Consider the following 27,839-nt stretch of genomic DNA (forward strand, 5'->3'; position numbering starts at 1 on the left):
ATGAGTTGTCATGACAGCGGTAGGGTCAGCCATTGGGTCATGTTTCTTCTGTGAACGCTGGCCCATAGACCATGATTTTTGCTATACAGAGCAGTGCATGTGTATAGCACAGGTGATTAGACGATTGCAGCTTCAAGAGTAAACACAGTAAATAAAAAAAAAAAATATGGCATTCCCCCTTCCCAAAGTTCAAATCATCCCCCTTTTGCCCAATTAAAAATAAAGCCATTTAAAAAAAATGATTAAATACACAATTGGTATCACCCCATACAGAAATTCTCCAATCTATCAAAATATAACCTAAATTAATTTAATTGGTAAGTGACATAACGAGAAAAAAGTAACGCCACAATTTATTTATTTTTTTGCGCAACAACATTGTAATAAAATGCAATGGGAGGCAATCACAACATCATATCTACCCCCAAAATGGTACCAGTAAAAACTTTAGCTCAGGGCATAAAAAATAAGCCCTCATACAGCCCCAGATCCCGAAAAATGAGAAAGCTACAAGTCGCATGAAATGGCAACACGAGCCAGTTTGTTTTATTTGCAAACTTTGGAAAGTTTGTTCACAAACACATACACACACATACACACACATACACACACATACATACACATACATACATACACATACATACACATACATACATACACATACATACACATACATACACACATACACACATACACACATACACACATACACACATACACACATACACACATACACACATACATACATACATACATACATACACACACACACACACACACACACACACACACACACACACACACACACACACACACACACGTATGCAAAAGGTGATCCAACACTCGTCCAGATAAAATAAATTCCTTTATTTCAAAGATTCATTAAAAACATGGCCCATAAAATAGAACAAGGTACTGGCACCAATACACACCGCTAGCTAGTTTCAACGCACTTGCAAATTTTTTTCTTCTTTTCCAGTACACTATATGGTAAATTAAATGGTATCATTCAAAAGTACAATTCATCCGACAAAAAAAACAAGCCCTTAAATGGCTATATTAATGGAAAAATAATAAAGTTATGGCTCTTGAAAGAAGAGGAGGAAAAAACAAAAACCTGAAAATTGTCCTGGGGTGATGGGGTTATAGGAAAATATATAAAGAGCATTTATTTTTCATCTTGCACCTAATTCATCAACTGCGTACCTCATTTGGAAGAACAGTCAGTAAATGCAACAAGACAAAAATGAGAAAAGTGACTTTAATAAATTGCAATGATGAATCGGGCCCATTATACCTAGACTCATTTGGCACATTGTTTACCAGATGGGTTTCTACATGACCTACTGTATATTGATAAGATGAACCATTCTGTGTATGAATCCTCCAGGCTGTAGCGGTAACATATCCTGGAAACCTCTGCTCTGTATAACGATCAGGAAATTCATCTTCACATCCTTTTCCTTTTCAGAGTCATTTGCCTTGGCTACATAGCTCCAATCCTGGCCTTGAAAAAGTCAGTGCTATAGTGTGGGAGGGAAATGACTGCAAGAAAGCAGATATGTCTGTATTAGAGATAAGCGGAATGATCATGAACCGGGTGAGTGCTTTGTATCGTATGTACCTAGGTTCCAGTTGACTATAAATTGTGAGTTTTTTTCTAAAATATGGCAATTTTTAAAGTAAAGAGTTATTAAATTGGGCTCCAAAAATAAAGCAATTAAGTAACATTAACAGTGGAGTGTTGTAAATTTCATTCGATAGTGCAGTTTTTGCATTTTCCATAAAAATTTTGGGTGACCTTGTAAACAGTTTGCTTCAATGTAATTACACAATATTTTATTGGGAGTTCAGATAGATCTGAATACTTTTGGATTCCAGGTATCATGGAGCAATGCATTGTGCGAGTTCATGGACTGATAAAAAAAAACCATTGCGCCTTTACAGACTTTTGATCCCAATAGTTATAAACATGGCAAGCAAACGGTTGGCAGCTGATCACATCTTTTAGACTATGTGCGTACGCTGCGTATTTGGTTCAGAAATTTTCTGAAACAAATCTGCATCTTCTGGCAGAAAAATGCACCAAATACGAGGGGTGTAATTGCCGTGTTTTTGGTGCTTTTTTTTTACCATGCGGTTTTCAGAATGAAATCCTTCTGAAGTGGAAGTGCTGAAAAACGCAGGAAAAAACACACAAACAATTGATATACTGCAGATTATTTTCTGCATCAAATCTGTAAGGGAAAGAGTAAATAACATGTGCACAGCACTTCAGAATTCTCATTGACTTTGCTGGCATAAGGTTAGGCATGCAGTTTTGTGACAGAACTGCACCCAAAAAATGCACTGTGTGCACATGGCTTAGGAGGCTAAAAAATGTTGTCAGCACACTTGTGTTAACGAGATGTGCTGTCGATAATATGCAAAGTAAATGAGGACTGAACAATCATATTAATGATCATTCCTCCCCATAGAGTTTGGTTAGGCCTATGTGAAAGAGCCAGAGGATCTATCATAAAAATCATAGCAGAATTTTGAATTTCTATTTTTACTAATAAAGAATTAATAAAAGTTAGGTAATAAGTAATATGTACTCAAAACTAGTGCCACTGTCAAATATAACTCCTACAAAAAAAGGAAGGGGGGAGAAAAAAAAACTATCAAGTTGAGGACAAAGGTTCTTTACTATCTTTTTATCTTGCACATTTTGTATACATGGCTCAGAGTTAGGTCTGCCTCAATAATGAACTAAAACCTTTGTACCTGTTTTCAGGTGAACAACTACACACCAGGGATTGGATATCAGATGTTTGGAAACTTCATTTCTCTTATTCTCGGATTGACTCCGTTTGCCTTTAGGCTATCTGAATCCAGAGACTTGGAGCAGCTGGCGACACTTTCTGCCTCCGAAATTTATAGCATTGCTTTTGGGTCCAGCACTGATGTCATGGTCATTTCCATGGTGGTTATTAGCTTTGTGGTTCGGGTTTCTTTGGTCTGGATTTTCTTTTTCTTGTTATGTGTAGCAGAGAGAACATACAAACAGGTACGTTAACTTCAATTATCTTGGCTGGTAAATAAAATAATCATTGCTAGAATGAAAGATGGAAAATTGGGGTTTGGGGCAAGCATATTATGGATCAGGGTACCAATGACTTGAAGACTGTTGCTGCTTCTGGAGATCAGCTGGATTGAAATGAGTTACATAATCTTGTGCCGAATTCTAGCACAATTGGTGATGGTTTCTACACAGTTTAATATAAGCATTGCTAAGACATGACTGTATAAAAATAGCAACAAAAAGAGGGTAATATCCTCCAAAAATTAAGTATTACAGCAAATTGGGCTACAATGTGTACATCGCCCAGGCCAAAAACTAATGCTCTACCAGGATACAGCTAAACCCCCACTAAAGTGGAAGCATCACAAATACAGGAGAAGCAAATCACACACACCTCCATGGGATGGAGGGGGGCAAAAGCTAGATGATAAAACTGCACACTAGTGGCTTGCATAGAGCGCTGTTCACACATGCAGATAACACAGTCATAAACCCGCAGCCTATTAGGTGACGCCCATACTATTAGATCAGGCGGGCTGCCAAGCTGTACCCCACCTGTGTATCACGCACGGACAGACACTCTACAATGCAAGGCCCAACAGAAAGGGGCCTGGCTGTATCTTGTACAAACCAAAAAAAAAATGAGGTTTTTGTTGGTATTTATGGCCATAAAACGTAAGCCTACAACCCTCGTAGAGCATTCATTTTTGGCCTGTGCGATGTACACACTGTAGCCCAACTTGCTGTGAGTAAGACATGACTGTAGTAGAATACGTTTGCTGTTTTCATTACTATAAACTGATATATTTGCATACATTTTCTGGATATTATCCATGCTATAACACCTTATATTGTCACATGACCTTTCTGCAGTGAAAATATTTCATAATTATTTGTATCTGTCATGAAAGTAATCTATGACCTAAGTGGAGTTTTATTTTCCGTTAAGTCTGTGTACAATAGACCTTATTTGACATTTGAGTGACATTTTCACTCTGCAAGGAAGACTAAATCTTGAACATGTATGAAAGAGGCTGACAGCAGTCTATAGGAAAATTGGAGATCCGTTAGCACTCTACCATGAAGACTACTTTCTTATGATGACTTTCCAATCAAGAAATGTCTTTGTTTGCTATAACGTGACAAAGGATTTTAACACTTTCATTACAGAGATTACTGTTTGCAAAATTATTTGGTCATTTGACTAGTGCCCGAAGAGCTAGAAAATCTGAAGTACCACATTTCCGTCTAAAGAAGGTCCAAAATATAAAAATGTGGCTCTCTCTCCGTTCATACTTAAAGGTAGGTGGAAATGACTCACCCCCCTACCCCCTCACAAACTGCTTTTAATGTAAAATCTGTTAGGCTGTGGTAAACCATTAGGTGGTAAAAGATTATTCCAACAATTTAGGCATCATTCAGACGTCTGTGAAAAAATGGACCGTTTTTTGAGGGGTTTTTTTGTTTTTTGTTTTTTTTTCTTTAAAGCGATTCATCCAAATGTCATCAGTGTTTCATCCGACTTTGGTCCGAGTATAATCAGTTTTTCATTTGTGAAAGAAAAATTCTCTTTTTTTTTCCTGTCTAGCAGTCTATAAATTCAGCCCACACTTGGACAGCATCCGAGTGCTGTTCGATTTTATTTTTCTTTTCATTGATCCAAAGACTTTCATTGCCTACTCTCTGATCAGTATTGAATGTTTCAGTGATTTTGCGCGAACTGCTCACTATTATAGGTACGAGTGCTTTCTGTGATAAAACAGATGGCACTTGTATGTGAAAACTGGTGTCCAAATGAGCCCTATTTTTAGTCTCAGTAGGATGATGGTGTGGAGACTCTTACCCTGGACAACTCTAATTCTGCTCCGTACCAGAATGTTAATTAGAAGAATATTTTTTATTTTATTTTTATTATTTTACTGTTTCAACATCCCCACTGACACCCGCCAGTCAGCTGCTTCCGAACTCCTCTCCCTTGCTTCATCGTTTGGTCTAACTCAGTGGTCCGCCTCTGCCACCCATAAAGATGGACACACATTAGACCTTATCTTCACCTGTCTCTGCGCTCTATCTAACCTCACAACCTCCCCTCTCCTCTTATCTGACCACCATCTACTGACTTTTTCAGCCCTGTCCTCCTCACCTGCCCCCCCCCCCTGTCCAGCACCTAGCACCCCCCCGCAGAAACCTTGCACACATCAACATACACACCTTTTCTGACTCTATCCTACTACTGTCCTCCATATCTTCACTCCACGACACAGACAGTGCCACCATTTTCTAAAACGCCACTCTCACATCAGCTATTGATTCAGTTGCTCCTCTTGTGCATGGCAGAGTGAGACGAATCAATAGACAACCCTGGCACAACAGCCTCACTAAAAAAACTTCGGCAAGTGTCTAGAGCTGCTGAGCGGTGGTGGAAGAAAACGCACTCTCAGGAAGATTTCACCACATTCAAAAATGCAATTCACACATTTCGTTCAGCTTTTACCTCTGCTAAGCAGGATTACTTCAGAACTCTCATATCCTCTTTAACACACAACCCCAAACAGCTATTTAATACTTTTACCTTCCTCCTTCGCCCACCACTGCCCCCTCCAACCTCCCTCATCTCCGCAGAAGAATTTGCCGCATATTTCAAAGAAAAGATCGACCAAACCAGGCAAGTCTTTTCTGCTCAACCACCACAACCCCTTCATAGAACAGACCACTGCCCCTCCCCCATAACCTTCCTCCCCACCATCACCGGAGGAGAGCTTGCACATCTCTCAAAAGCGCACCTCACCACCTGCGCACTTGACCCCATCCCACTTACCCCCCCCCCCCACCTCACCACTATCTTTATTCCCGCCTTAACCCATCTCTTCAACCTATCTTTATCAACTGGTACCTTCCCTTCTGCCTTTAAACATGCAACAGTCACGCCCATCCTAAAGAAACCTTCTCTCAATCCAACCTCTACTAACAGCTATCGCCCCATATCACTACTCTCGTTTGCCTCAAAACTCCTGAAACAGCACGTCCATGCTGAACTTTCCTCCCACGTCTCCTCTAACTCTTTCACAACCTACGGTCTGGCTTCCATCCACATCATTCTACTGAAACTGCCCTGACTAAAATTACAAATTACTTACTGCCAAAGCTAACAATCACTTCTCTATACTCCTACTTCTAGACCTGTCCTCAGCCTTTGACACTGTCGACCACTCCCTCCTACTACAGATCCTCTCTTCCCTTTGTGTCGGAGACTTCGTCCTCTCTTGGATCTCTTCATACCTTTCCAACCGCACTTTTAGTGTCTCTCACTCCCACACAACCTCTTCATCCCGCCCTCTCTCTGTTGGCGTCCCTCAAGGCTCTGTCCTGGGCGGAGCTGCCGCCTTACCACCGGGCGGAGCTGCCGCCTTACCACCGGGCGGAGCTGCCGCCTTACCACCGGGCAGAGCTGATGCCTCACCACCGGGCAGAGCTGCCGCCTTACCACCGGGCGGAGCTGCCGCCTTACCACCGGGCGGAGCTGCCGCCTTACCACCGGGCGGAGCTGCCGCCTTACCACCGGGCGGAGCTGCCGCCTTACCACCGGGCGGAGCTGCCGCCTCACCACCGGGCGGAGCTGCCGCCCAACCTACGCCCCTCCTACTGTCTCCTCCCCAAAATCCTATAGAATGTAAGCCCGCAAGCGCAGGGTCCTCTTCCCTCTGTACTAGTCTGTCTATTGTAACTTGTATATGTATTCTGTATGTAACCCCCTTCTCATGTACAGCACCATGGAATCAATGGTGCTCTATAAATAAATATTTAATAATAATTTCTAAGCAGAAGATGACTGTTACGCCACAAGAAAGTCAAAGGTTTAACACCAAATTAAGATGCAGTGTGTGATAGAGCCGTATATGAATAATGCAAGCACAAAAATCTACCTCTGAGTCTGAATTAAAGAGGCCCTGTCACTTGCTCAAAAATTGAGTTAAGTAACTTTTTTTTTTTTTTTTTTTACATTTTTGTGCTGCGCCACTCCATTGCAGAGATATTCAAAATTTTTGCTTCTGAAGTTCAATATGTGAAATCTCTGCTTTCAGTTCGATTTGGCATTTCTTCTGAGTCTCCTCTAGGAAAATGGGCTTTCACCCCTCCTTTCCAGACCTTGCCAGACAGCTCGGCAGCATCTTGAGATTGCAAGACAGCTCGATAAGCTGCTGAGTTTCGATTGCCTATGTCTAGGAGGGAGTGGTGAAAGCACATGCTCCAAGAGAAGACTGAAGAAACACTCAATTGGACTGTAACGAGAGATTTCACATATTGTGCTCCAAAAGCAGCAAATGTGACTATCTCTGCAATAAAGTGAAAAATGGGGGGGGGGGAAGGCAATCCCGAAAGCGCAAGGATTTTTACAAGGTACTTAGCTCCATTTTAATGAGTGATATCTGTTCATTTGAAGGATTTGTGATCAATATATATATATTAATTTTACAGCAATATCTACACAATTTTTTTTGATAGAGCAACATTTAGTTTTAGAATATTTCCTTTAAATCAGTTTTGTAAAGAAAAATGGGTTATAATTACTCAGTGATTAGCATTATTTCTGAATTTATTTAAAGGTAGATGAAACACTGTCTACTGACTAGAAATTAAGGGTTATTGCTATCTCAAAGATACAATCCCAATATGTAGTAGTTATAATAATATTAGCAAATACCTCCAATTAAACTGTAGTATAGTTCTCCTGATTTAGCCTTGTTGCTTACCTCATGTGCAGGGCATTACAGTAGTTAGGTATCCATGGTTAATACCACTCATATAGTGACAGTTAGTTGCTCGTGGCCATAACCATGGGTATCTAAGGTCCTGCAATGCCCTGTACTTGAAGCAAGAGACATGGCTATTTCACAAGAACTATACTACTTCTCTAATTTGAGATATTTGCTAATATTCTAATTACACCTACTACATATTAAACACCAGGAGAAGAAGAATGGGTATGATTGCCACACTGCCGTATTGACCTACTCCTGGATGTTTCTCTGACTACGGCAGCGCAGCAATCATACCCATTCTTCTTCTCCTGGTGTTTGCTGTTACATTCATAGGGCTGCTGCAGCCGTCATTTTGCTCATTTCCATTTGGTTGTGACTCTCACAACCTGCCAAGGTGAGCATTTCCAAAAATTTTTTTAATAGTCTTTCTCTGATAAAACCCCAGATTGCGCTCTTCTTTTTTTTTTTTTTTTTTTCCTCCAGCTCTCTGCACCTATAGGGATAGGATCTTGGAGATGGGAATAACCCTTGGGAATAACCCTTTAATGTTTTATTTGTACGTGTTTTTGCAATTATTTGGTCGTTTTGGACAAATATACCACATTGAAGGATACCTGGTGTGACCATTTCACTTATATTTATTGCGGTTTATTCTTTGACTGAAGACTCAGACTAATGTTGCCGCAATTTGCATTACTTGGAGGGAAACTTTAGAACACTTGTGCCCTACTTACTTAGAAATTTGATTAAGACAATCCAAACTTGATTTCTTCCCAAGAATGAATCTCTGACCTTGCATATCAACTAGTGTTAACAATATCTGTCTTATCATTTCTAAGCGAGGCCGGTAGCTGTAAGAGAGTAAAGGTGTTCCAGTGTTTGGGGATTTCTTACTCTGACGCTAGATGTTGTGTAATATACCTACAATCTACATGCTGACGTAGAGAATATTTGTATATTTTCCCCTTACAGCGGAGAGGCCCCCAACGTTCGGTAGATGTAATAGTATCATCAGCTTTCTTACTGACCATATCGGTGGTGTTCATTTGCTGTGCACAGGTAAGATATCCTTTTTCCACTTGTATCTATCAGCCCGACAGACGTTGAATGGAGCTACTGTGTGTGTGTGTGCAAGAAGCCCTGCTCTTTAGGGTACTTTCACACTTGCGTTTAGCGCAGTCCGTCACTATGGAGAATAGCGCAGTCCGTTAATGCACTGCGCTGTTCTCCATAGACTTGTATGGACGACGAACTGTAACGCAAGTGTCAGCGTTGCATCTGCTGGACGACATAGCGTCGTTATTTTGACGCTGCGTCGGGTGGAATGAACGCAGCATGTAACTTTTTTTGAGTGGCGGAAACCTTTATTTTTCACTGCGCATGCTCATTTTTTTTTTTTTTTTTTTATTTTTTTTTAAATCACAAACTTTATTTTGTTTCTCGGTGGCCGAACGTTCAGCTGAGCGCCCGACCGCCGGCATGTGAGAGCTCTCAGCTGAGCGCCGCTGGCATGTGAGAGCGCTCAGCTGAGCGCCCCCCACCGCTGGCATGTGAGAGCGCTCAGCTGAGCGCCCCCCACCGCCGGCATGTGAGAGCTCTCAGCTGAGCGCCCCCGGCCGCCGGCATGTGAGAGCGCTCAGCTGAGCGCCCCCGGCCGCCGGCATGTGAGAGCGCTCAGCTGAGCGCCCCCGGCCGCCGGCATGTGAGAGCGCTCAGCTGAGCGCCCCCGGCCGCCGGCATGTGAGAGCGCTCAGCTGAGCGCCCCCGGCCGCCGGCATGTGAGAGCGCTCAGCTGAGCGCCCCCGGCCGCCGGCATGTGAGAGCGCTCAGCTGAGCGCCCCCGGCCGCCGGCATGTGAGAGCGCTCAGCTGAGCGCCCCCGGCCGCCGGCATGTGAGAGCGCTCAGCTGAGCGCCGCCGGCATGTGAGAGCTCTCAGCTGAGCGACCCCGGCCGCCGGCATGTGAGTGCGCTCAGCTGAGCGCCCCCGGCATGTGAGTGCGCTCAGCTGAGCGCCCCCGGCCGCCGGCATGTGAGAGCTCTCAGCTGAGCGCCCCCGGCCGCCGGCATGTGAGTGCGCTCAGCTGAGCGCCCCCGGCCACCGGCATGTGAGTGCGCTCAGCTGAGCGCCCCCAGCCACCGGCATGTGAGAGCGCTCAGCTGAGCGCCCGGCCGCCGGGTGATCAGCTGATCGTTCACAATAGTCTGCTGCCAGTAAAACTGTAAAGAAGAAGAAAAAAATTAAAAAAAGAAAAAGCTTTCCGTTGTTTTGTACGATCCGTTGTGCCATTATATGCAACGCATCTGTTGCATCCGTCACACAACGCAATGCAACGGATGCCATTCAACGCAAGTGTGAAAGTAGCCTTACATTGACCACTGCGATCAGACATTCATCATCCATCCTGTGGATTGGTAACAAACGTGATTTTTAGGGAAAACCCCTTTCAATATAGCTAACAAATATCATCAAAGGGCAGTTCATTCATTTAAATGAGAATTGTATAGTGATTGATTTCCCCTTGTGGTGGAGCTGCTGGAGAAGTGGACAGTCGCTGTCAGGTTCCTCCATCTTGCACAGTACTTGGGACACTGTTAGAAAGATGACGCAATAATGAGCTAATCAAAGTGGGATTTTCCAAAACCGCAAGGCACCAAATTGGTGACAAGTCATTACTATGTGCCACAGACTGGCAGGAAATGGGGCGTAAAACCATTACATATACAGAATTCTATCACAGGAGGAACATAAGAACAGAGCCGAGTGAGAAACCGATCTCTGTAATGATAAAGACTGCAGTGACCTTCAGACACATCATGCGTTACATACTCTATACCTTGTCCGTCCTTCATTATGCTCCTGTAGATTAGCCGTCTTTGGCTCTAAATCACACATATACTACAGGATTCTCCAATAATCATCATTTATGGTCACTTAACCGACACATTTCTGAACTGCTTTCTATAGTACTGTGGCTAATAATGAATGCTATATGAATTTCCCACAACCTTTTGTATTTGACCTTGTGGTCAGTACAGATTTTATACGGCAATTTATGCAGTACTGATGCCTTACAATTAGGCTTTTGTTTGTCCTGAAATCTGAAGATGATGAGATGCCGAAGCATCGGTCTGCCATCTAGTGAGGGAATCTGGTACAGTGCATGTCCTTTTCATTCCATGAGTGCCAGAACGGTTATTCCCTGAAACTATGCTGTCGTGGCACAGAGCCTGCCCCCTGCTGCACAGAAGGCTAGTGTTATGGATCCTTTACATGCTGCCAGTGTGAACATAGCCATAGTAGGCGCTGGCTGCACATTTGATGAGCGCTGCTCCTCCATCAGTGCTCATTTATTACTGAAATAAAATATATACGTCATTTTTAATAACAGGAAATACTAAATTTGCACAATTACCCTATTCTTATTGGTTTGCTTCCTGTCTTCTTTTTTTCTTTTGTTCTAGCTTCTTCATATTCATGAAACGTTTCTGGAGTGTCACTACAACTGGGAACTCGTCATTTGGTGCATTTCACTAACTCTCTTTTTATTGAGATTTGTTACTCTTGGATCAGAAACCAGCAAAAAATATAGCAATACCTCAATATTATTGACAGAACAGGTAAGCAAGGCATCTTCTATGTGACGTAGACGTGTTTACTGATATTGTAAACTAAACCCTAGATCATCCGAACATCTCTTCCTGCTCTTTCTATTCTTTCTCATGGCGGGCTTTACTAGTTCGGATATACCAAGAGTGAACACAGTTCTATGGTAAAAGTTGTTTATTTGGCCCTGACTGGCATTGAGTGCTACTTTCTACAAATTAACACCATATATCTGCATGTTACAACCTCTATTTTCTTTTCTTTATAATTTCTGGGGGGGTTTTTTTTGTTTTTTTTTTTTTACTATATATAAATAAATAATATATTTTTTTTTTATATATTTTTTACCAAAAATGTAATTACTATAGCAAATTAGCATTTTGTATAGGAGAATTTTCATTTTATGAACCTATAGGGCGCAAGTCAACCATGGTTTAAAATGGCCATAAATGTAACCATTTTCTCTAACAATCAGATATTTTTCCTATATGAAAGTTATTTTTGGCTAACCCTGTCCTATACGAAGTATTTTTATATTTTATAAATTTATTTCAAGCATCTAATAGAAATCGGTAGTTTCCATCCATTTCTGAATTACTTCTTATTTTTAACCTGTTTATATTACATTTCAATTACTAAAAATAATTTGTTTGATATTTTTCTTAATGAATGAAATTCTTTGAATATCAGTGTTCATTGATCTTATGAAAACCATTACTTTTATGGCTAATTTTTTCAATCTGCTTTACCATGGTCACGCGAAAAGGAGCGCCAGGACAGGACAGGACAGGGCAGATGATACAAAGTGATTTCCTGCTTCATGATTTACTTAATCATGGGTGATTGTGGAAAGTAATGGCTTTGATGAGCTGCTATAACGTTGGCACATTAGAACGATGCATTGGGCAACTTTTTGCTGTATTTAACAGATTAATTTGTACTTGAAAATGGAGAAGAAACCAAACAAGAAGGAGGAGCTGACGCTTGTCAACAATGTGCTAAAATTAGCTACGAAGCTGTTAAAAGTAAGTAATAACCTATTTGAAAAAAAAATAAGTCAGAACAAAGGAGCTGAAAAGACAAAGGCGCACACCTGACGTCTTATCCTGGTGGAACCAGTGTTAAAGGGTACAGGGAATCGCTCACCTGGGTAAGTTGTGCAAGTCACAACTACTGTAGATCACATGTTAGCGTGTAAAACCGCCTGCTGCAGCCTCACGGGGAGAAGTAATTCAGTTAAGCAGAAGAGAGGGGTTGTAATGCCGTGCTGCTGGATAGACTCAGAGACATTTTCATTACAATCAACAGGTTCTATTGTTCATAGTTCTACGCGTTTCAGAGCTAGCATGCTCCTTTAGGAAATGACAATAGCAATGTACATCTCCTGCTTCACTGAAAAAAAAAAAATCGAAAGGGTAACCCCAACTAATCACTAGGACTTGCCGTTACTTTATGATTATTTTTTTTCCTGGACTGTAGTGCTCGCTAATGTAACTGTGCTGGAGTGGGGCATGATCATGGGGTTCCTGCATATGCAACGGCTTAAAGTAGGTCATAAATGTAAATCTGCACTGCACCCCCTAGGATAAGTGAGGACCCAGAGGTCAGCTCTTACCCATAATGCAGGCGATACGTCACCGCTTATGAGATGGGTATTCCAGTTAAAAAGGGCCAACCACCATAATTTTCATATATAAACTAAAGCCAGTACAGCGGAACCTTGGTTTACAAGAAAAATCCATTCTGGGAGTGTGCTTGTAAACCAAGTTACTCGTCTAGCAAAGCAAGATTTCCCATAGGAAATCATTGGAATGCAGACAATTCGTTCCACAACTTGTGCAATGTCCCATCCTGGTCCCCTATTGTGCCATTCCACACATGCACAAACACACATATTATGCTCACCTTACCTTTCGTTCCCTCGCCGGCCTCTTGTAGTCTGCCGGTGCAGGATGTGTATCGGGTAACCATCGCGACCAATGCCGAACCTTCCGCTGGCAGCGCGCTGACGTCAAAGGCAGGAGACGCTTGCCTCTGATTGACCAGCACGCTGCCTTTGAGTAGCAGCTGACAGCGGAAGTTCCTCCATTGTCGCGATGGTTACCCAATACACCTCCTGTACTGGCGAACTACAAGATCCGGGAGGCCGGGGATGGAACGGAAGGTAAGGTGAGAATAATGTGTGTGTTTATGTGTTTGTGCAAGAGTCCAAGAGTGGGTCAGAGCGCGGTGAAAGTACGGAACCGGAAGTGTGTGCGGTGAGCATTTGCTCGTAAACTGAGTTACAAATTTACAGCAAGCTTTGCTCGTATAGTGAAATGCTCGCACACCATGTTACTCGTAAACCGAGGTTCTACTGTACTATACTGGTGCTATCATACCTTTACTTGCCTATATTTCAGAAAGTATGCATATGATCTCACAACTAAAGGTATGTTTAGAATCAGCATGATTGCACCAGTAGAGCACTTGCCTTAGTTTATATATGAAAATCCTGGTGGTTGGTCCTCTTTAAACGGAATCTGTCACCACTTTTTGTGACCTCATCTGAGAGTAGCATGATGTAGGAGCAGAGACCCGGATTCCAGTCATGTACTGGGCTGGGCTGCTTGCTGTGGTTTTGATAAAATCACTTTTACCTGTTGCAGATCTAGTCGTTCTGTAAATGCTGAGCTCTACAAATGATTTGATCAGAACTGCACAAAGGAGCCTAGTAAGTAACACATCAGTGCAATCAGTCTGCCACCACTTTATACTTTTTTCAAGATGGGGTAACAAAAACATGGTGATAAATTCCCTTTTAAGGTTTAGAATTTTTTTTTTTCCTTCATACAAAAAATCCAGAGCAGACAGATGAATGTGCATCTCTGATCCAGTTTGCTTTACTTGTTGATTTCTGTTCTTCCCATGGTGGACACAAATTTTCTGTAAACAGCGATACATATGTTCCCATTAGTAATAGCAGTACCAGCTGTAATGGGACTTGTCTGTTGTACATTATTTGAGCGCTGTTTTGCTAAAGCTTTTTGACGGCAGTAAACAGTAAGCTCGCTTGGCAGCTCTCCCTAAAGGGTTACACTCAGCTTCCCAAATAAATGTAAGAACTAATAGAAGTGAAGCAACACGAGTGTGCGGCTGCAAACAGCTTTAGGGCTTGTTTAGATGTAGCAGTATCCACACTGCTCTCCCTTGTGAGACGTCAGATCAGAGCCTGGAGTAGAGCAGGAGAAAGCTTTTATTTGTCAAGATGCATCGTTTTCCTATCTCAAGAATTTATTTGAAACTGTATTGTAGCAAAGGGTAAAGTGGAAACTGAACAGGGTCTATGATATGATGGATAAATATGATTCAAGATTTCTAATAGCACATTGCTTTCTTACAATTGAAGAGTAATTCTAATGTTGGGATTTTATGTTGATTTTCTAATAAACTTGCTTCTGTTTTTCTTTGAGGAATTGGACAGCCCCTTTAGGTTATATGGTCTGACCATGAATCCATTGCTGTATAATATCACCCAAGTGGTTATTTTATCTGCTGTTTCGGGTGTTATTAGTGATCTGCTGGGATTTAATCTCAAGGTAAGCTTTTTACTTAGAGAGAACCGGTAAGCGTGATTTTGTACTGTAAAGGCATGGCCGTAATAAAGAGTATATTGATACGTTGAGTGAAGATATCTGCATTGTGGTTCTTCTTTAACTCCTTAACGACCGCGGGCAGTAATATTACGTCCTAGCGGTCATAGTGTTACTGCCCGCGGTCTGTCCCCGGCAGCATGCCGCAATCGGCGCATATCTCAGCTGATTTTCACAGCTGAGATGTGTGCCTGCCAGGCACGAGCAGAATAGTTAACTGCTCGTGCCGTTTAACCTCTTAAGTGGCGCTGTTAATATGTGACAGCTCCATTATAACTGATTCGGCGGTAAACGTTTACTTACCAGCCGATACCGGAAGTCACGTGACGTGATCACGTGACTTCCGGTGGTTGTCATGGTAGCACAGGGTCATGTGATGACTCCTGTAGCTCACATGAATTGCTTTCGGTTTCACCCGGTCCAGAGCTGGGTGAGGCAGAAAATGAGCATATCTGCTGTTTACAGCTGTTAAGCTGTGATCAGCATATATGGCAGAGCGATCGGATTGTTGATCAATATAGCCCCCTAGGTGGACTAGTAAAATAAATAAAGTAAAAAAAAACAAACTAAAAGTTCAAATCACCCCCCCCTTTTGCCCCATTGAAAATTAAAGGGTAAAAAAAATAAAAAAAATATACACACATTTGATATCGCCGCGTTCAGAAACGCCCAATCTATCAAAATATAAAATCAATTAATCTGATCAGTAAACGGCGTAGCGGCAAAAAAATTCCAAACGCCAAAACTACGTTTTTTGGTCGCCCCAAATTTTACGCAAAATGCAATAACAGGTGTTCAAAACGTAGCATCTGCGCAAAAATGGTACCGTTAAAAACGTCAGCTCGAGACACAAAAAATAAGCCACCATTGAGCCATAGATCCCAAAAAATGAGATCGCTACGGGTCATGAAATATGGCGTAAAATGTGCGCCACTTTTTTCGGATAAACGTCCGATTTTTTTTTTTTAACCTCTTATATAAAAGTAAACCTATACATGTTTGGTGTCTATAGGCTCGCACTGACCTGAGGCATAACACCCACACATCAGTTTTACCATATAATTAACACAGTGAATAAAATATCTCAAAAACTATAGTGCTATCACACTTTTTTGCAATTTTTCCGCATTTGGAATTTTGTTGAAGCTTTCCAGTACACTATATGGTAAAACTTATGATTTCATTTAAAAGTACAGCTCGTTCTGCAAAAAAATGAGCCCTCACATGGCAAGATTGACGGAAAAATAAAAGTTACATCTCTCGGAAGAAGAATGGTGAAAAAAAAAAAAAGGGAAAGCGAAAAATCGGCCGGTTGTGAAGGTGTTAATCATCAGTTGAAGTTTTCTGATAGTTACATTTTGGTGCACAGTGGCCGGACTGTTCCCTGTGTCTTCTCCCTATTTGTGATTCCCTAGCCAATCTTCCCACCTCTGGTCTATGAATGAGTTGCTGCCTCTGTACTAAATTTCAGCAGTGACCTGTCATGAAAGACCAGTCGCAGGCAGAGAGGCCATGGAATCAGACAGGGTGCAGAAGACCCGGTGTACAGTCCAGCCCCTGTGCATCGAAATTTAATTGGAGGAAAACTTCGAAAGGTGATTAAAGAAGAAATGCAGAGCAGATTTCTTCACCAAAGGTATCAATTTAATGAGTATTACAGTGCCATTACTACCATGTCTTTTCATTGCAAAAATGTGCCGACAGGTTCTCTTTAAATGAAAATTCCAGTTTTATGTGACTAACCCTAAAATAATACCTATTGATTTTACTTGGAATTAATCAGTAGTACACTTCATTATACGAATATAAATAATTATGCTCTGTGCTCATAGGCTGCCGTTGTTCTCAGCAGCGCAGGAGAATGTGCTGCCTAGACGATGATCTTTTAAGCAAACGAAAACATTATTTCACCTGATGAACAAGTGTTTTGCTTATTCAGTGGGTGGTCGGCAGCTTGTTTACACCCAATGATTATGAAACGAGCATTCTAAGGACTACTCATTCCCAATAATTGTGTAGTGTAAAGGCCACGTCTCACTAAGCAACATCGCTAGCGACATCGCTGCTGAGGCACGACTTTTGTGACACAACAGCGATGTTGCTAGCGATGTTGCTGTGTGTGACATCCAGCAACAACCTGGCCCCTGCTGTGAGGTCGCCGGTTGTTGCTGAATGTCCTGGACCATTTTTTTAGTTGTTGCTCTCCCGCTGTGAAGCACACATCGCTGTGTGTGACAGCGACAGAGCAACAACTGAATGTGCAGTGAGCAGGAGCCGGCTTCTGCGAACGCTGGTAACCAATGTAAATATCGGGTAACCAAGAAGCCCTTTCCTTGGTTACTAGATTTTTACCTTCGTTACCAGCGTCCGCTGCTCTCACGTGCCGGCTCCCTGCTCTGTGCACACATAGCCAGAGTACACATCGGGTAATTAACCCGATGTGTACTCTGGCTAGGTGTACAGGGAGCCAGTGCTAAGCGGTGTGCGCTGGTAACCAAGGTAAATATCGGGTTACCCGATATTTACCTTAGTTACCAAGCGCAGCATGCTTCCACGCGTCGCTGCTGGCTGGGGGCTGGTCACTGGTGAGATCTGCCTGTTTGACAGCTCACCAGCAACCCGTGTAGCGACGCTCCAGCGATCCCTGCCAGGTCAGGTTGCTGGTGGAATCGCTGGAGCGTCGCTTAGTGTGACAGTACCTTAAGTGCACCATTTAGACAGCACAACACTAGCCCCACATGAGCCTATTTACTCAACTGTCAAGAAGCTGGAGGGTCAGAGACTGAACCAAAAATGTTTATCAGTTTTTAATCATTTTACTTATGAGTGAATTCAATTCATATCCAAAATGTTGAAACCAAAACTATTAGGTTTATTTTGTTTTTCTTTTTGGTAATTTGTTGTTTTGTTTCCTTCTTCTTTTTTTGTTTTTACTTTTTCTTTCTAGTTATGGAAGATCAAATCATGACGCTGAACAGATGGATTTTCCACCAGTTCTGTGGAGCACTATTTCTGGCATAAAATAAGCTGCCTCTCAGTGGTTACTGTGCTTATGTCCGAAGCCGAGGCCTATGGCAAGACATGGTTTTCAAAATTGAAGTGTTTACGTCTGACTGACTTGTGCAATTTCTTTATTTATTTTACCTTGTCAGTGTTTGTTGTTTTTTATTTTTTTCTATTATTTTAGCCTTTACTAGCCTATGGTGATAGATCATGCTACTATACATCAAGGCAAAGCAACCAGCACCTCTCTGGATACGTCCCTGAAGACATTGGAGAGCCTAAGTTTGATGCATGTGTATTTGTGAGGGGTTTTGTCCCCCCCTTGATTGTGTGAATATCCAGTGGCAGCAACATAAATAGAGGAAAATACAACAGAACTCGACATTCAGAGGTTGTCATCTATTGAGGAATAAAGCCTCCAAGTTTCATTATTCCTCAGTTTTGTCAACTGGTAGAAGTCGTTGAAGCGGCTGGAGCAGTTTTCCCACACTGTGATGAGCTGAATGATACAATATACAGAACTTATCAAGCTAACTGGCCTTGTTACAATTGGAAATGTATCAATGGAAAGTGGAGTGGGCAACCGTTACGTTTTCTTTGGCATTACAAATGTGAAGTTGATTATTTCCTAATTTAATATTTGGTTTGTTGACCAAAACCTTGCGAGGGATTTTTAAGGGAGCTATCACGGTTTTGTTTTTATCTTTGTTTAGCATATCTCATGATATAGCCCCATTTCTTAGACGTGTCTGTGTTGGTTCAGGTAAGCGTTTCTTCCATTGTTTCAAAACATAATATCCCTTAATTGTTATTTTAGTTTCTGAATCTAAAGCGGGATTGTCTTGATTTTTTTTCTTTCTTTCCCCTAAAAAAAAAAAGTAGAGTAAATTTAATTTTAAATAGATTCCTTTAATACCCTTGATTGTCAAATCACATTTATTTTTGTCTAGGATGGTAATGACGGCAGCACATAAATAGGAAGCGCACCTAAATACCAGCAGCATTAAACGACCGCCGATCTGCAGCATCTTAATACCCTGTTTACAGGTGGACTGCACGCTCGTAGCACACTGAATATTCTATAATGCCATTGTTCTCGGCAGCACAAGTCTCCTTATATAGGATAATGTGCTGTCGAGAATGATGATCTTTTCGGCTGGACAAAAAAAATCATTTCACCCTGTGAACGTCATTTTTGCTTGTGATTTTTCACGTCCATCTTGCAGTGTAGACAATCTTTCAGTGTAAAATCACTTTTAGCCTCCGTACTCCTGGGATCTCCATTATTAGATGAGAACATCTTTTGTACAGTATAACAAGGGCCAAGCTTCCTACTGCACATGCTCACCGGCACCAAGACAACAGGAGCCATTTTAAAGTAGAATTGTTTTGTCTAAGGAGACACTTATAAGTGTGATTTTGCTTTTAAAGATATTTTGGAAACTATTTATGTTGAGATTTCTTTGTATTTTGCCTCTAAGCAGTTCTCTGGGAACAAAAAACAATAGATAAAGCATCTCAAGGGCATCAAATGCGCATTTACAATGCGATACAGATCTGTGAGGCTAACTTCATCACCGCTAATATCAAAAAGCTCTTTCTTTTTAAACTGTAATTGGGTAACAAAATGTTTTTGCGTTCAGAATGCTACAAGGTGATACCCTATAGATATTGTCCCTGACTGATCAAAGTGGCTTTAGGAACACTTTTATAAGTTGCAAAATGTTTGCACCAGTGCAATATTTTGTATGTTTGCAATTTTCACACTAGTTTTGCCCAGCTTCTGCAAAATGAGTGGAGCTTGGGCAGATGCCACAGATTATCTAATTCATGATTTGTTGTTGTGCCTCATGCCAGAAATCTTAATCCAGATCCTTACTGGAGTAAGATTTGTGGCGAGGCTCACATCACTTTTCAGATGCACCAAAGTTATTAAGGAATTGGGAGCATCGGACTCCACAACGATCCCTCATCAAGACTGGCATGAACAACACTGGTCTTGTCCATTGTCTCAGAGGTAGAGCATTAAGTTAATAAAATTTTCAGTGTTACTCTGTTGATTGATGGTGAAATAAGATTCTGGTCATGCTTGTGTTACACTATTTTCAGTATTCTGATTGCAAGTTTAGTTTATTTTAGTACAATACAATACATCCTTTTTGGTTGGGATTTAGTTAGTATAGGAGAAAATTCAGGTCCCAGCTAAAATAAAAAGTGCTTGCTTTGTACAATATCCCTGCCATCTTGTATACTATAGGGTATTACACATTTATGGGAATCAGTCAACCTTTTGAGATTTTTTATTAATGTGTCCATACAGGTTGTATACTCCTGTTTGCCTCCTGGATGATGTCTTGTTCTGTAAAAATCATCTTTTATAGCTTCGATATTCCAGGCTATGGGGTGTGCGCTGTCCGGAAGGTAACACTGTCTGCGGCTGCTAATTCCACACCTGCACATTCTGCATGCCAAATCTCCTCTGCACTGTGTCGCCTTTCTGTGGGCACTATCTTCAATTTTGATGTGCAGGGGAGAGACAACAGGCAGAATACGCAGGCAACGGATTTTCAGCTATGCACCTGACTTTAAAGGCACACTGAAAGGGAGGAGAAATCTTGTATAATGAAGACCACAGGCAGTCTTACATTCCCCACAGCCTGGAAAATCAAAGCTATAAAAGAGGATTTTTACTTAAGAAGCCATCATCCAGGAGGCAAATGGCTATGACTAATTTTAGCTGTATACAACTTGTATACCATATAAATAACTTAAAAAGCTAAAAAGGGTGACAGATTCCCTTTAAGCTGTATATGGGACAGTGATGCAGCCAGTGTCTGCACTTAATGTCTGAGCATACACATTGAGTGTGGGGTATACTGAATGAAGACAAAGAGTAGTGAGAGAAATCCTACGCGTTTCAGCTATAGGAAGCCTCAATCACCTATCCATATAGCTGAAACGCGTCGGATTGTTACTAAAGCCTAGCCCTGTGGCTGCAACATGCTACACTATTTTAATGTTTCTATAATAAACGGGACGTTTTAAAAAAAAATTCTATTACCGACAGTTGTTGGATTTTTCTCACTACTTTTTGCATTCTTCAATTTGCTTGGAGCCAAAGGCGAATCCATAACAAAGGAGGACTACAGAGAAGGGGTCAGCTGAATTACTCTTTTATATTTTTTCCTATACTGAATGAAGGGACAAGGCGCCAAATAATAATGATAATAAAAGGATAAGTAGTCAATGTATTGAATTGTATAGTCAAATCTAAGAAAATTGTGTTGTTGTTTGTTTTTTTTGGGGTTTTTTTGTCTTTTTTTAGGACATACTTTAAATAGGGGAAATTGAAATGCACTACCATAACTAATCACATTGCTGTATTTTTTTGACTAAAAGATGCACTTTTTAGCAATAAAATATCTTGCTAAAAAGTGTGCATCTCTTATTGTTCAGAGGCAACTTTATAATATGAAAGCGAACTTTAATATTGCTTCCTTCCCAATCATTGAGAGAACAGTCCAGCGGTTAGTCACTAATCAGTCTGTTCAGTGCAGGGAATTAGAGGAAGCTACCAAGACATGCATATCAACTCTTTATTATTTGAAGGACCTTTACGGTCATGTGATCCATCATATTCCTGGAAGGAACTTCAAAATGTGGTAGTGTATTCATGTAAAATCAGTGTGTTTGCGTAGAAGAGTTCTGTGTTTGTGTAGCAGAGTTGTGTGTATTTGTATGAAGGACAGCTGTATGTCTATGTAGAAACAGTGTACACGCGTTCGCACATGTAGCAGATGTTTGTGTATTAGAGCTGAGTGTGTGTACTGTGCGTAGATGTGTGTATGCTGTAAAGCTGTGTTTCTCTGCTGCATGTATTAAACATAAATTGTACAGTAGTGCATTAAAATTACTGGTATTGACCCCTCCACTTTTTTACACAACCAAGAACATTTATTTAAGGGGAAACATGTTTGTCTTATTTTTTGATCTCTAAACCTGGGGCCCATCCAATAGTACAAAAATTGCAGTTATTTTTAGAGAACTGGTGCAGCACAAAGATACGGGTGCGAGGTTCGGATATATTTTGCTTGTTACTGTATTGCTGAATTATTGGACCATTCAGGTGACTGGCAAAATTGCACAATTCCTATAGAACTGTAATGGCTGACATTTCCTGTTATCAGATTTGAACAGCGGCTTTAGACTGTTAAAATTGTAAAAATCTACAGCAAAGAAAACAACATAATGTTTGGCATTTGAGGTGGTATTTTACATATAAAATGTCATCCAGTTCTGCTGGATGATTTGTTACATAGACTATTTCCTAATTCACATCCACCCACAGCATTCTGCATTTTTGACCATCTGTGGTTTATTTTATTATACTGTTATTTATACTGCACCATGTCCTGTACCTAGGCTTTTTGTGGTAGATGTCTTACATTGACACCTTTTAATGTACCATTTGCATGTTAGAATAAGAAAAATTACATGGTGTAGTAACTGTTTTTGTTTTTGTTTTTTTTTTTTGCACTAAATTTGTGCGTTTTTGTGGACACTTTCCACGTATAGTGGACTTACACCATTTTTTCCCCTAATATTTGATGATCTATGCCCTGCAGATCAGTGTGGGTCGAGATTTTGAGCTCCAACCAATTGCCCAAAACAAATGTCACATGCCGGGAAATGGAAGTGCTCTGTGCCTGCATAAACGTGCCCACATGGCAGTGTACAGGCTGATTAAACTTTCTGTTCAATCCATACTTTTCTGTGGGCGCTTATACAGGAGCAGATTACTTCTTCTCGAGCAGCGGACAGGTGACAAGTGTTTTTGAGGACCTGGACCCAAATTAATCTATAGAGCATATTAGGCCCTGTTAGATATTAGAGAAAAATAAAACAAGTGTACCCTTTTTTACCCATTTTCCACCAATACCTGTTTTATACCAATCAGCCATATGATTAAAACCACCTCCCTTAATATTGTATAAGGTTCCCCTTGTTACCAGATACCACAGAATGTCTGGAGTCTTTGCCTCAATGGTTCAAAGCTGTTTTGGTGGCAACAAGACATTACCATTCCCTTCAAAATAGTATTGGTACTATATACGTTGACTTCATTATCAATTTTGGTCCAACCTTTGTAGCCCCCCTCCAATTCTAAAAAGGCTGCAATGCTGGTTCAACACTATAAGACTACATTCACACATTAATGTGAATTTTACAATCCTTCAGAAACAGACCATTTCTTCTCAGGTGGCATCCATGTAGCAGCCATGCTGCATCTTTTCTTATCTCATCTATTCTTTCCCACTGTAGAGATGGTTTTGCTCCCATACCAATTAAAAGACCCCAGAAGGTGTTTTCATTTCAAATTAATCACTAAACATTAGATCTGTGTGACACGGAAGCAATTTGAAGGCATTCGGACTTTCATCCATGTTTCATGGATCCACATTGACTTGTATGGCCCACAAGCAAGGATCATACTAGGACATGTTCTGGGTCTCACAGATCTCACACTGATTTTCATGGTTGTGTGTATAGATCTATGAATAACTATAGAGCCGTGAGCCATCTGAGGAAAAACGATAGACATTTCACATAGAAAGGTGAAAGTAACCTTAAAATAACATCCAAGTAAACTGCAGGAACCAAGGATTCCCAGCATCACACTGCCTCCACAAGAATGCCTTCTCATAGTGCACCCTGGTGCTACCTCTTCCCCCAGTTAAGCGCTATACACTGCCACTCATACAATATAAAGAAATACATTATTTGAGATGGTTCCATAGCCCAGCTCTGGTGCCATGGACCTATATTGACACTTAGGCCAAGTTCAGGCTGTGCTGATCTATACAAAGCATTTTGTGTTTTAAAAATTTTCACTAAATTCAAAATGTAACTTTTTCAGCAATGTATGCTACAGAAGCCTGTTAGACTGACTGCTAGCTTTCCTCCCTCATATGCATCATTGGCCTTGGATTGCCCATAACCCAGGTTCACGTTTTCTCCTTGCTGATCAGCACTAATCACTGCTTACCAAGGAAACCGCACCAAACCTGCCGGTTTGGAAGTGGTCTGACTACATAGTCTAGCCATCACATGTTGGCCATTGTCAAAAATGCTCAGGCCCTTACACTTACTCATTTTTCCTACTTCCAACACATCAACTTCAATAAATGACTGTCTACTTGTTACCTAGTGTATTCCCCCTCTTGCCATTTTTAATGACATAATCGATGGTGGTCAATTTACCAGTGGTTGAAATGTTATGGCTGATTGAGGTATTTATTTTGTATTATTTGGGAAAAAACAGGAATACAAACAAAAAGCAGTTTTTTTTCTAGTAGGAAATGTTATCTCCTACGTCTATCGGAATGGGTTTTATTTTTTTTATCTATTTTTGGGTAAACACAGACCATAAGGTGATTAATAGGTGACTACAGGTACGATCATGGCGGTTTTATTGTTTGGGGTTTTTTTTTATACAAAATTATGCATTATTGGAATTGTATAACAAAGTTGTGATCTTTGGGATAAAGAATGGTTCTACAAAAACAAATCTGTGATAGCTCCCCTAATCCACCCTCCACTGATGGTTTTGTTCATTGCTTCATATTAAGCTATTATTCAAGCAATAACTGTTCTTGGATACTATTAAGTAGGTTGTGTATTATATGAGATGTGTTTGTGACTCTTTCCAGTAATGTTGATTTTGAAGTCCTGCACCTTTTTACGGTTTATTTGTAGATATTTAGTAGTGTTTTATTGTTTAAGTGCTTTGTGTTTGCCACTATAATTTTGTGACCTCTATACCAACTCAAGTCCACATTTTATCAAGTGTATGACTGTGTTGTCTTTAGTGGTTTTTTTTTTTTTCTTTTTAAGTATTAACGTTTAGTTGGGAGAAAATGTAAGCTACTTTTTCTTTGATTTACACCATAAATAGGTTCAGGATATTGTGAGTGCCAAAAATGTTAAAATGTACAGTGTTTCATCTAAATGTCCCTATTTGTAAGGGTGAATTTAAGTTTAAGTAAAGTTATTGCATTTTCTATTCTGCAGTATTGTCTTTGAAGTCAAACAGAATATCAATTTGGGATAACTCATTTCCACATAATAGGAATTTGTACCAGCATCTAAGCAATACAGAGAAAACATAAAATAATTATAGGCAGCTACCGTGTGTAGGAATAGCAGTTTTATTACAAAAAAAAACTAAAAAGCAATTTTCAAACATGCGGGAACGGGGGCGATTGTTAGGTTTTCAGAAGTCAGAAAAGTTCATTTATAATGCTGAACCCACTTGCAGTTTAGCTAGATGTTGACTGTTAGGATGTGTGTAGTGTTTGTTTGTTTTTTCATGCGGCTTTTGCTGTGTATTCTGCACCAATTTCCATGTGAAAATGACCCACAAACTGCTTCCTTTTTATTTTTCATGATCAATTTGGGTTGCCGTTTATGTATTTGTGGATTTTTTAGCTACAGATTTGAAAACCGCTTAAGTGACATGTCACCTATTTATTTGACTCCTGCCTGGAAACCGTAAGTGGTAGCCACACACTGATTAGCCCTATTGAAAGGGGCTAATTCATATGTAGAACAAATACAGCAATCTAAAGGTCAATCACATATCTGCCATGGGTTCCAGTGCAGAAGCTCATAATTTTTCACCCAAAAAGTCCTCCACGTGAACAAAGCCTTAGGGTACCTTCACACTTAGCGATGCAGCAGCGATCCGACCAGCGATCTGACCTGGTCAGGATCGCTGCTGCATCGCTACATGGTCGCTGGTGAGCTGTCAAACAGGCAGATCTCACCAGCGACCAGTGAACAGCCCCCAGCCAGCAGCGACGTGCAAGCGACGCTGCGCTTGCACGGAGCCGCCGTCTGGAAGCTGCGGAGACTGGTAACTAAGGTAAACATCGGGTATGGTTACCCGATGTTTACATTAGTTACCAGTGTGAGCAGGGAGCAGGGAGCCGCGCACACTGAGCGCTGGCTCCTTGCTCTCCTAGCTACAGTACACATCGGGTTAATTAACCCGATGTGTAATGCAGCTACATGTGCAGAGAGCAGGGAGCCGCGCACACTGCTTAGCGCTGGCTCCTTGCTCTCCTAGCTGCTGTACACATCGGGTTAATTAACCCGATGTGTACAGCAGCTACATGTGCAGAGAGCCGGAGCCGGCAGCACAGGCAGCGTGAGAGCTGCAGAGGCTGGTAACTAAGGTAAATATCGGGTAACCACCTTGGTTACCCGATGTTTATCTTGGTTACAGTTTACCGCAGCTGTCATACGCCGGCTCCTGCTCCCTGCTCGCTTCATTTGTCGCTCTCTTGCTGTCACACACAGCGATCTGTGTGTCACAGCAGGAGAGCGGCTTTGAAGAAAACGAACCAGGGCTGTGTGTAACGAGCAGCGATCTCACAGCAGGGGCCAGATCGCTGCTCAGTGTCACACACAGCGAGATCGCTAATGAGGTCACTGCTGCGTCACAAAAAGCGTGACTCAGCAGCGATCTCGGCAGCGAGCTCGCTGTGTGTGAAGCACCCCTTAGAATAAATCAGACCCGCTATCGAACATTCTTTTATTTTATGGTCACAGTCACTTCTGTATGTTACTGTGAAAATGTAATGAAGCATCACAAGAATAAAGCTATAGTAAGACATTAAAGAGGGTGTCAACTACTGAATAATCTCTTATTAATGACCCCAGGTTGCTGCATAAATTTAAAAAAAAAAACACAAACAAACACAAAACTCTATACTTGCCTCATGGGCTGGCTCCAAAAAAATAGCTAGATACACCAGCCTGAGAGCGAAGATTTGATTATTTTTTTTTTTACATTGATGTACAGTAACACACTTGTGCCATTTTTAATAAAGGTTTGTCCAGTAGTTAACCAGTTTCACAGTCTTTGGTAAAGGTAGCCATAAAAGTTTAGCTGAAAAGACTATTGCACTCATGGAAGGTGCAACCTAACTCTTCATGATGTTTCTGTAGGGTTCATTAAGGGCCAAACATTACTTCTAATGGTGAGTAAAGGTTGTGAGCGGTCACTTCCCTGAATGCCATACTCCTCTCTCTGACTTTTATTGTGTACCACCTTTCAGCGTTTCCCTTTACCTTGTTGGTAGACTGTAGACCGTGCATCTCAAAGATTTCTGCAATGGTGGCATGCAGAAGACAAATTGTGGCTGCATCAATTAGTCGTTACGTTCTGTGTAATTACATTGTGGTCCTTTTAGCTTAAATGACCCATGTGGTTTTCATGTGGAGTAATCCGCAGGTCATACTAGGGATTTGAGGTCTTGAACTAAAATGTAAATTTAGAGATTAAGCAATCTCATTCACAAATGTACATGTAATGCATAATATAATTTCTGAAATCTAGAAAGTTTATTGGGCAAGGAAAACACACCAAAGGAATATCTGGGTCCATCATGTTACCAACCTATTGCATAAGGATCCTCTCTGTATTGAGTTTCCTAATCTGGGAGAGAATATTTTACTTGAGCCTTTTCTAAAACATGACTTGACCATAACAATTGGTTGGCTAATTATAATGCTCTGCGGAGTGCTAGAATTCAGAACTGATAGTGAGACCCCAATACAACCTATTAAGGGATTTATCAAGTTCTGTGCGTAAATTAGCCCCAGCTTTTGTTATAAATCATTTTTGCACCAAAAGCTCATAATTTTGTCATTTAATGCAGCATTTGTGACTTTTGGATTCTCTGGCTTATCACACCCACATTTACCAAAC

The 27,839-nt window shown here is 41.1% G+C and overlaps 1 protein-coding gene across 4 annotated transcripts in view; it reads left to right on the forward strand.

The window, feature by feature from the left end:
* Positions 1–25,791, forward strand: part of PHTF2 (putative homeodomain transcription factor 2) — a 194,161-nt gene extending 168,370 nt beyond the window's left edge. For all 4 annotated transcript variants that reach the window (XM_075345200.1, XM_075345198.1, XM_075345201.1 and 1 more), the window contains 8 exons: positions 1,472–1,600; positions 2,777–3,049; positions 4,235–4,366; positions 8,797–8,883; positions 11,288–11,443; positions 12,359–12,454; positions 14,882–15,007; positions 18,009–25,791. In XM_075345200.1, coding sequence (XP_075201315.1) covers positions 1,472–1,600; positions 2,777–3,049; positions 4,235–4,366; positions 8,797–8,883; positions 11,288–11,443; positions 12,359–12,454; positions 14,882–15,007; positions 18,009–18,029 — 1,020 coding nt within the window. In that variant the 3' untranslated portion in view covers positions 18,030–25,791. The remainder of the gene's footprint in view (positions 1–1,471; positions 1,601–2,776; positions 3,050–4,234; positions 4,367–8,796; positions 8,884–11,287; positions 11,444–12,358; positions 12,455–14,881; positions 15,008–18,008) is intronic.
* Positions 25,792–27,839: the final 2,048 nt, after the last annotated feature.

The sequence above is a fragment of the Anomaloglossus baeobatrachus genome, chromosome 4, assembly GCF_048569485.1.
Source record: "Anomaloglossus baeobatrachus isolate aAnoBae1 chromosome 4, aAnoBae1.hap1, whole genome shotgun sequence".
Lineage (NCBI taxonomy): Eukaryota > Metazoa > Chordata > Amphibia > Anura > Aromobatidae > Anomaloglossus > Anomaloglossus baeobatrachus.